Source organism: Micropterus dolomieu, linkage group LG09 (assembly GCF_021292245.1).
Source record: "Micropterus dolomieu isolate WLL.071019.BEF.003 ecotype Adirondacks linkage group LG09, ASM2129224v1, whole genome shotgun sequence".
NCBI lineage: Eukaryota > Metazoa > Chordata > Actinopteri > Centrarchiformes > Centrarchidae > Micropterus > Micropterus dolomieu.
Window position 1 is genome coordinate 21,749,817 of NC_060158.1, and position 10,609 is coordinate 21,760,425.

The window sequence follows — 10,609 nt, forward strand, 5'->3', positions numbered from 1 at the left end:
CTCATACACCTCTTCAAACTCTCCATTTCCATTTCTTGTCGACTGCTTTGTATTGCCATTGTTTTACTCTGTCTATACTTTTGTACTTTATTCTGCTTAGCAACGTTCTCCTGTGCAGCTCTCTGGTGTCTGAAGCCAGACATGACAGCGTGTTGTATTTTTGGTAGCGTTTGTTCCAACGTTATTTGCATGTAGCCTTCCAAGCAAAGCATTGTGATATCTTAGCAACAGATACATGTAAAAAAAAAACGATTTAAGTTTTATGGATTTCATCACCCTTAAATAAATACCATATTTTGCCTTTATTTTTGCATCGACATTTTCACTGCATTTGCAGCAGCTGTATTGATAGCTGTGGATGTTTCACACTGTGGGTTTGATTGACATGTTGTAGCTCACCAGAGTGGCCATGCATGTAAACTCTAATCACTTCTAGACATATATTTAGGTTGAATAAATAAATGGCTTAAAGTGACAACTTTGCAAACTTAAATAATGTCACAAAATGCCGCTCCAGCACAAAAAAGTTCAGCAAAAAAACATTGAACATCTTTTGCAGAATTACAATGTTTTTTATTTATCTGGTTACTCACGCCACTGGTCAGACAAATACAATACAGAAGTGCACATACCAAGATACTTCGTAGCATGAATTCTACTGCTTGTACTAGGTATGTGAGTAACATTTTCAACATGGTTAAATGTTAAAACTAGTTGTACAGATAGAAAGAGCTTGAAAAATACTTTAAAATGACACCAAGACCATGTTTATGGGGTCAAGAATAACAAAATACTGGTCATTTGAAACTCGAAAGTCGTTACTTTATTTTGTCCCTTGTTTTCCATTAAAATGGAAAAAAAAGGTGTGACCCGAATCATTAGAAATTATAATGTTTTTTGCTATAACTTAAATTTTTGAGATATTGGCCTGAAATTTTTAGGATAAGCTGCGACATATCCTCTACATATTCTACTTCTGAAAAGTCAGGTACACCATAATATATTAAAAAACCAAAACACTAATTACACCAAATAATACTCTTTATTTAGACAGCACTTATAAAAACAAAGTTACAAAGATTTAAAACTATTTGTAAATAGAACAGTGTACTTAATAGACCACCTTGTGTAATAAACTGACTGTTTAAGAGGTTTTGGTGTGAAGCAAGTTGCTGCAATACTGATAAATTATTCAATAATAACCACAAAATTGGCCATAGATTAATGCACTAATTATAATTCTCATTTGTTTTTACCGAATGGTTTCATATCTAAACTCTGTTGTTTAGCTGCAAGTCTCTTCATTACTTCCTCTTGAATTTCAGCACAGTTCTTTCTTCTCTGTTGCCTCTGTTTCGTTGCATTTTTTATGGCAACTTTAATCAGTTTTTCTCTTTTTTCAGATGTCAATCCATCCAAGTAATCCAGTTTTTTATTTTTCTGAGCACAAATCTTACAGGAGATGAAGCACAAGGTGGCATTTGGGGCCTTGTCCTTTAGAGCAGAAAACATGCCCATCACTTGCTCTGCGTCAATGTTACGTAAACAAGCACTTTCTGTCTCCTTCCTCAGCTGATCATTTACATCCATGTTAAAGTACCTCTGGTACTGCCTTGTGAGGACATTGTGGACTGCATTTATACATCCTTCCATCATTGACAGAAAGAGATCTCTGTCAACAGGTTCCACCAGAAGGGCTTGAAGATCTGGACTTCTGGACAGCTCAGCACCAAACATATCATGTGTCACAGAGAGAATTTGTTGAGGATCTTGGTGAAATACTTCTAATCTGTCTAGAACCTCCTTTACCATGACCAACCCTTCAATGTGACTGATTTCAGAGGCTGTGCCCTTGTAAAATCTCGACATCCAAGGCCCAGTCAGCACTTTCCCCAAAAGACCAAGCACCTGAATTTCCACCATTGCAACAAGACTTTGAAAATCACGTTGAAGGGCACCTCTGAGCCTGTTGCATGAAAATGTTTGTCCATTAAGAAACTGCATAAAGAATTCTCTGTGTTCATGAAGCCGTTCACAGTTCAGGAACATAACATGGAGCCTGTTTCCTCTGTATCTTGGCAGCAAACCTTGAGGCAGTTTGGCATTAGACAATGCAAGCACAAATCCTTTTGGGTCCCCAGCTGCATCTTTGTACCTGAATTTATTTAAGCCCAGAACTAAATCATTGGCCATGCAATCTGAACCCAGCACCTTCTTCACAATGTTAGATGATTCCTTCTGCTTCAATGCTTTGCAACATCCAGTAGCAATAGTTTCTACTGGATGTAAGTGGCAATTTAATTCATTAATTTTTTTGCCCCAGGAATTCTCTAATCGTTCAAGGGTGGCATGGTTAACAGCTGCCCTGTCTGTCATAGAATTTGAAACAAATGCAGTTATTTCTGACCGTACCTTTGGAAAGTCTACTGTGTTGTCCGTTATTTTTTCAGCTTGGTGAAAAGCACAATGTACCTCAACTAAATTGTCTACAGACTGATTAATGTGCACTTCATGATCCTCTGCAGTTCCCCCAGCTAAAGGATCAACTGCAATAATGTGGCACTTGTCAGATGAAGTTACATGTATTGAATTAACATGTACACCCTCCTGAGTTGTTGCATCAAAACCTAATGTCAAATCCTTGTTCTCTAGCATATGCTCAGCCACTTGAAAATCTGATATTGTGCCAAGTTCACGGCACATCATTTCCACTGTACTCCTATGTGGGACATCTCCTATAACAACACCAGTGCGCTTTGAAAACTGAGAAATTAAAGTGGGAATGTTTTTGTAGGAAGATTATTTACTATTGCTTCATAAACAAGCATCCTCATTTCTGTGGGATACTGCTTCTCCTCCTTTTTTAATTTCGAGTCACGCTGCTGATCATTAACTGTATCCTGTAGCCACATATTGTCACATTGCAGCTGGCAGATAGCATAATTTTTTTCTGAGCTTTCCCTGCAAATCAGCAATAGTAGCATCTTGTTAGTTTTCCTTTGACATCACAAAGTTCCTTCACTATGGCTAGTTTGGAGTATCTGGAATGAATTTCAGCAATTTTGAAGTCTTTTTTTGCTAATGATGCATCTTTTCGTTTCAGAAGTTGTCTCAATGTTTTACTTGTACAACCTGTAGTGCTGGTGCCTTTAATTTTTTCACTTTGTTCATGTGATTTTGCTTCATCTCAGCTCTTTGTCTTGCAACAAAAGCTAATTTCTGTTGCATCTTAAGTTTCCTTGGTGTCAACAAACCCTTTCGCTGTAAGGAACGAATGGATAATGGTGTGTCAGGGGTGCCTGGGACCTTGGACTAAGTTGTTTTCATCAGTGTTGCTGGACTTTCAATTGATGTTGATTGAACATCTGATGTGTGTAACGCATTATCCAAATCAGTGGGTCCAACATCTCCAGTGGAAGGCCGACTTGGGTCATCATTCATATCAACACCATGAGGAGGCTGACCATTGTTCAGCTCAAAGGGTCCTAATGCTGGGCTGGGAACAACATCAGTGATGGAAGGAAGGCTTCTTGCTTGATGAGAGAACTCAATGGAAGGCGTAGTAGGACTGGGATCCTCAGACATCACTACATCAGCTTGAACATCAGGCATGTCAAGGACTGCTGTGAATTTTACAAAATCTTCAAAGCATATCTGTAAAATAATCAATGGAGGCAATTATTTTCATTATTATGCATTGTTGATAACACTGTCACATTCCGGAATCATCAGCAAGTATGATTTAATATAGTGCTCAATTTATATGATTAATATTATGAGAGACTTCCAGCAATTAACAGTTACCTATACAGCTACAGTTATTGAAGGAAATAAAAAACACAGTATATAGGGTGATGCTTACCTTTGTGTAGCTGTCCATGTCTGACTGACGAGTGAGATGGTGCTCATATTTCTGCACTTTCTTTGCCAAATGTCTTATGTGATGGGCACCGAGTGTACAGTGGAGCATTTCTTGGATAGCTTTCACAGTTTGGGCTGGAGAATTGTCGCCGCCATGATAAAGTAACTGCAGATGTCCATTCTTTAGTTGATCATGTGTAGAAGGCAGCTGACTGATGTTTTCCTCCAGGAACAACCTGGCTCTAGCTTCTCTGGACATTTTCTTTTCTTTTTTTGGACCTTTGGCATTTTTGCTAAATACGCCAGAAAAAATGTGGAAGACACTTAATTTTTTGTTTACATTATTTTACATACCTTCGAGTCCTCCCTTAAATGTTGTGGTCTACAGCATAAATGAAGAAACCCTCAGTCCTATGCATCATACTAACTACATTAGACAATGAAGACTTCCTCTCTCACTCACTGTCATTAGAGGTTCAGTTCAGTAACTATCTTCTAATAACATTATGTGCAATGATTAATATCCCATGAGAATTACTCCATCTAACAAAACAACTTTTATAGCTTTATGTGACATGAGAAATTTCGCACACTTTCTAATCTACTTTATGTCTTTGACACAGTGTTGGCTGCTTTACATTCTTGGTCCATGAACCAGATTTTGCGGGTAATAAAACTCCTGTGGTCGTCGTGCAAATTCATTGAAATTTCGTTCACTTGTAGTTTAGCAATTAAACTAAATGTCTACTACAGTTTCAAGAATGTTTTTACACACCTTCAGCAAAAACGACGACGATTTTACGAGAAAAACACTTGAGCGGGAAAGAAGGTGACTGAAATTGAGAAGGTATCTATGGTTCTTCCGGTGGTGTTTTGAATGAAAACACGGAAATTCCACAGTCAACAAGGCAACAGAAGCATTTTTTTTCATAACACCGCACGTCGCCTGGGGAAACTTAAACTTAAGTCTTTATTTCAGTTTTTTATATACACTGACATATAACAGCTAGTAGCTGGATGGAAAAACATAACTAAGACTGAAACCCTACCCTGCTCAAGTTCTGCCTACTTCAATAACCTGACATTATCCTGTAGCAACTATCTGCTATATTTGCGTAGAAATGTGGAAGTTTGCAACCTGTTTAAACGGTCCAGTCACTGAGTGAGTGAGGTGGTGCTATCATTTGCTTTGATATCTTAACAAATTCTTAACAACTAATATGTAGCTGCAATTTTGGCCATTTATTTTAAACACCACGCTCCCTGATGTTCTTTCTTGCCATTTGCTGTCCAGTACAAATCATATCCCTCATATTACCACACAGTGACAAGTGACTGTTTCAGTAAACTGAGCCTTGAGTCTATTTTGTGCGTATGATAGGCTCTGATTTTTGAAATTTCTTTTTTTTTTTTTTTACACAGCTAATTTTCTCTTCTATACATGGCTGTAGCATGATGGCTCCTGCACCATCTAGCTTCTGAGAGACAAGGTCCATGGAGGATGGATGGAGACTTCAGTGAAAGTGTGCCTCCCACTACTACAGTCACTCCAACATGGCTCAGCAAGCGATTTGGGGAAGAGAAGAGCCATCCGGCACCCAAAATTCGCTCATAAAGGACATCTTGGCCTCAAAGATGCTGGAAAACTCTATGTATTCCACAAATGAAACAGTAACATAGGTGACTTAGAGGCGCTCGTGTTAAGGTTATGATATTGTTGCTGATGGAATGAATGATTCCGAGTGGAAGATCATCACACACATGCCCTATTTCCTGCCTGTCAATATGTGTGTGTGTGTGTTTTTTATTTTTTATTTTTGTTGCTTTGCTTTAGCTTGGAGTGAGATTACTGAGCAGGGCCACTCTGCCAGTTGTACTTCCAGCTGCCGTTAGACAGTTATCAGGGTAGAGAGTGTGAAATCATGTCTCACTGTGGTGATTGTCCACTCGCTCTGTCCCACGCTCCACTGCAGCATCTAATCAGCACCATACTGATGCCCTGTGCCACCACAGAGATACTGTACAGGCAAAGAGAGATTGACGGAGAGCGAACTGAATCTTTAGAAGCCACAACACGCACATGCTCCCATTTACCAATACACAGACACACGCACACTGTCACATTGGCAACAAGGTCAACAAATGTCAAAAAAAGATGTCACCAGATCCCCAGTTCTCTTTCATTTGCTGATTAATTTATATTCAGTATAAAATGAATGTTGAAACATTTCTGAGAAGCTAGTAGACATTTTATAGAAACATATGGTCATATTCTGTAGGTGTTTGGGAGTGTGTATGAAAGATCAAGTGATTACAAGTGACACAACAAAATGGGTACTTCAGTTGTAAATAAACATGGCTGCATATGGAGATCTTATGAATCATGCATACGTCTCCCATCTTCACTGACAGACTCCTTTTTGATTGAATTGGATTGTACACAGTGTGTGTATAGTGTGTATATATTTTACTACTACTTTTATTGTATTTTGTTCTTTCTTTCTACATACCCCTGTGCTGCTGTGCCAATATAATTTACACTATGGGGATCAATAAAGAAACAACTAAATCTTAAACACAAGATCATCTCACCTGATGGACTTTCGCAGAGTCTCTGGCGAGCTGGTCTTTAACTCTGTTAGAGAATTATGCTAATTAATGACAATGTAAAGTGATGTACCCTCTGACATTTTGAAAAATTAATCACGTTGTTATTCGTGACTCACCTGGCAAACACATGGCCATAATTAAATAACCCAATAATTAATTACCTAATGAATTCACATTTAAATATGTAAATACCACCCACATTACCTTAATACACCTCAAGTACATAACTAGACTTCCATCACAAGTTTCTAACAGTAACAGCAGAGAGATGCAGAATGAAAACGTGAAACATGCAGACTTTCTCTCTTTTCTCCTTGACAATATGGACAACCCACTTTACAGCAATAATAAGAATTCTATCTTGTTTGGCTGGGACGGATGAGTTGCAGATCACACTCATTCTCCACCACTTCTCCTGCCTGACCTCCCCACCTTCCATAATGCAGTGCACTTAGCAAATGTGGAGCAAAATAGGCTTTTGAAAGTCTTGTTGTTCCACTTCTCCAGCTCATCTGATGTGGTCACAAGATTCAATAGATGGCAAGCACATCGTTGATGTGGTGGTAGCTGGTACTCCAGGGTGTGGTCACTTAATATTCCAGCTGCATTTTGGAACTCCATATCGTCTGGTTCAATCTCAGGTACGTCGTCGACCTCATCGTCATCATTAATATCTGGCTCAGGTTCTGAGAATACTGTGTGCTCCCCAAACACCCTAAAAACTTTAAGGGAATTTGAACCAATGTCAGTTGTTGTCTTGAAAACCTTGTCATGGATTTGACTTTGAGTGAATGTCTTTCAAAGCAGCAGCCAGGACTTGTATGTGACCCCCTCGGGGGTCTGTACGACAGAGCAGCAAAGTGTCTTTGGAGACTGTCTTCATCAATCCAGTGGCATGTGACCCCTAGGAGGTTGCGTTGCCGTGCAGCCCAGCAGTCAGTGGTGGTTGCCACATGCTTGACAGCACTCAACTCTTTCTTCAGAGACGATTTCATGGCCTCAGCTTGTACATCTCTCCTGGCTCAGAGAGTTTTTCTATTAATCACTGAGCTTTTTGGACTGAGCCCTTTGAAAGCAGGTAGCGCAATAACTGAAAAGGGGAGTAAATTGTCAAACAAAATGTCAATCACTGAGTTGGTCAACTTTCACTTAGGCCCACCAGTCAATTTGGTTTGGACATTTATTGCACTGCTATGATGTCTGTGCTTGAGAGAGGATTTGGTCAAATACTCTTCAGGTCCTCAACTTCTTCAACTTCTTTCAACTTCTGCAGTAGAGGTGCTCCTCACGCCTTCTCTCCCCTACACTTAAACTCTACATTTAGAGTAGTAATAAATAGGAATTATGTTTTTTTTTACCCACAAACCTGATGGATTTGAATATGGAGTATCTGCAGATACTGAGTCCTGATCCAATATATGCATGACTATTGATTAGCTCTGCAATGCATTAAGGAAAAAATGCCTGCATCCAAGCTGTTACTCAATTTGTTTTTACAAAATAACAAACTGAACAAACTAAAATTATTTTATATCTTTTTATAATTCCACTTATTGCAGCATTGGTTTTCATTTGTATTTTAAACAAAATAACCAAGGAAATAAACTGAAACATGTCTTGTGTCTCTATAAATAAAATAGCACTTCTCAATTCCGCTTAGTGGAGCATTGTAGTAGTAAAACTAGAACACTCAAAATAAGTAATATTGTCAGAGTTCCACTTCGAAGTGGTGTAATAGCTTAACTTTCACATTCACAGTCACAACAAATAAACCCCTCTCTGTAATCCTTTTGGCCTTGTCGCTGTCTAAAGGAAATTTCTCTCTCCTTTTAAAAGCATCCTTCAGTGTGTCTTGCTTCGGTGCAGCCTTTGCCTGAGTTACCTGAGTGAACTCACTGTATTCCGTTTAGCTACCATATCAAATTGGTAGTATTGAACGCAGCTCTTTTACTACCGCCTTGCGAAACTCTTGCATTGCAGACATTACAAGTGGCTGTTGGACTGCTTTCATTTTCAAATTTAGGATTTCCAATGTACTACCCAGCGTGTTAAGCTTAGGGCCAGGTTATGCTTGAAAATAAGTAGTTCGAACGACGTGTTGTCTTCCCACGTCGAAAGGCAAGTCTTTGTTTCTTGTATATTCTAATTGCATTGCATGTTTTCTTAATGTGCAAATAGACCTTTCTGAAGGCATTTTCATTTGTTATTTAGCTGCAAGCTATATTTCATGTAGTTTTTTAACAAATTATACTTTCAAAAAGTGATGGGGACATGTCCCCAGCGTCTCCAGCGTAAATGACACCTATGCTCATTCTGGTGTATAAAGGGAAACATAGAAGGCTCTATGAATCAGAGGTCATCAATTTTGCAGGGATCAAACATTCAGGAATACCAAATTGATTTTCCAGTGCAACCACCTGAATCTTTACAGCCCAAATCATGGCTACTTCTGCTTTGTTTTTGTTTCTTATATTGGTCTCTTTCAGTAGCCATCAGCACAAGACAGCAGAGCGACAGAAAGTAGAAACTAATAGAGACAGTAATGGAGAAGACTGAGAAAGGAAAAATATTTTTGGTTCCATTTGGCCAATCCTGTAATGGTTTGCCCTGTTTGAGTGATAGGCACTTGCTGGTTGTTTAGCCCTTTGGCAGTCTCAATATCACCTACTACTGCCTTACTTGCCTTAGCCCTCAATAGTCTTGCTAAAAATAACTCTCTGGTTTTAGCCGTGTGCATGCGCTCACAAGCACCAACCTGCACTAACTAAATGGTCCTCCTACCTTGTTCCCGTGTGATGACGTACTGCAGATGTTAATGATTAGCCTTGTAATGATGATAACCTGAGTCTCTTTCTCATCTCTTCTCATCTCATCTCACACTCTCTGCCTCCCTCCCTTTCTGTCTCACTCTCCACCACACTAGCTCACACATTAAGCAGGTCTAGCCATCCTGTGATGTTGTTGCTAGGTCCCTCCGGCCATGGGGTTCAGCTAGAATTAGCCTTGTTCCGTACCAGTGGATGGGCTATTTACACATGTTGCTAGGCAATTAAGCGCTTGTCTGACATTGGGGTTTTTAGTGAGGGCTGACAGCATTATCACATGTCAGACTAGGGCATGTGAAAGCATGATAGGCTTCTGCTGGACCAAGGTAAAATGGGGGTTATTCTGCCTTCCCATCCATTCTCCTCTTTCTTTTGCTTTTATAATGTGTACCCAGTGCCCACTGGTGATTACAAACAAAAAGGGTAGAGAACCAAAATGTGCCCTTAGAATTAATGTTCAGAAAGGTTCTGCTATAAGACCCATAACTCAGATGCTAGCACAGATTGTTTTCCTCAACAAAATTCTTTTAATGTTGATATCAGTGCTTGTTGGCTTTGGTTTTCTGACACATTCTAACCGATATATTGTTTGGGGCGATTGCAGGAGCCAGAAGCCTTTGTGGGTTGATCACACACACATTAGAAGGCTGGGTGCAATGCTGAACCAGCCACAAACAGCAGTTCTGGAGTGTCATATTGGGTTGTGTGTAGAGGGAAGATGTAACCAACACGGCGGAGAGACAAACAGCACTGGAAGCTTCAGCCATGTAGCCAAAGCTACAGCTTTTAAAACACAATATCAGCTTTTTGAAAATTAACCCATTATTCGAATCCTTTCAAATCCCAAATCAAAAGCTAATTAGGTTTCACTTTGTAATGTTGTCCGTTTAAAATTACATTAACTCAAACATTCCGTTTAGATACATTTTTGTTGGCTGAGAAATGAGAACTACAGTTTTAGTGATATCCTATTTGTCAACCAAAAATGAGACTGGAAAATGTAAATGTTAAATTACATGAATAATAATAATAATAATAATCCTTATTTGTAGAGCACTTTTCAAAAACAAGTTACAAAGTGCTTTAACAAGTGTAAAGAATAATACAAAAAAAGATAAGAGCATGAAAATTTAATATAAAATTAGTAAAATACAATAAAATAAAAGGGATAAAATAAAGTCAAATAAGATCGGGAAAGGCTCTCCTATAAAAGTATGTTTTAAGAAGGGACTTAAAAGAGTTCACTGACTCAGCCGACCTGATTTCCTCGGGCAGGCTGTTCCAGAGCCTCGGGGCCCTGACAGCAAACGCTC

At 39.0% G+C, this 10,609-nt stretch overlaps 1 protein-coding gene and 1 long non-coding RNA gene across 4 annotated transcripts in view; one reads left to right on the top strand and one right to left on the bottom strand.

Moving 5' to 3' along the window:
- Positions 1 to 1,118: 1,118 nt before the first annotated feature.
- Positions 1,119 to 10,609, bottom strand: part of LOC123976639 — a 10,255-nt gene continuing 764 nt past the window's right edge. For 2 of the 3 annotated variants that reach the window (XM_046058943.1, XM_046058945.1), the window contains exons 2-4: positions 6,454 to 6,496; positions 3,863 to 4,154; positions 1,119 to 3,654 (exon numbers count right to left, since the gene is read on the bottom strand). In XM_046058943.1, coding sequence (XP_045914899.1) covers positions 1,243 to 2,706 — 1,464 coding nt within the window. In that variant the 5' untranslated portion in view covers positions 2,707 to 3,654; positions 3,863 to 4,154; positions 6,454 to 6,496 and the 3' untranslated portion in view covers positions 1,119 to 1,242. Of the gene's footprint in view, positions 3,655 to 3,862; positions 4,155 to 4,636; positions 4,718 to 6,453; positions 6,497 to 10,609 lie in introns of those variants that run through there. The other variant, XM_046058944.1, reaches the window with a different exon arrangement.
- Positions 4,901 to 6,231, top strand: LOC123976640. The gene is made up of 2 exons (XR_006826407.1): positions 4,901 to 5,023; positions 5,284 to 6,231. It is a non-coding gene; the product is annotated as an uncharacterized LOC123976640 (long non-coding RNA).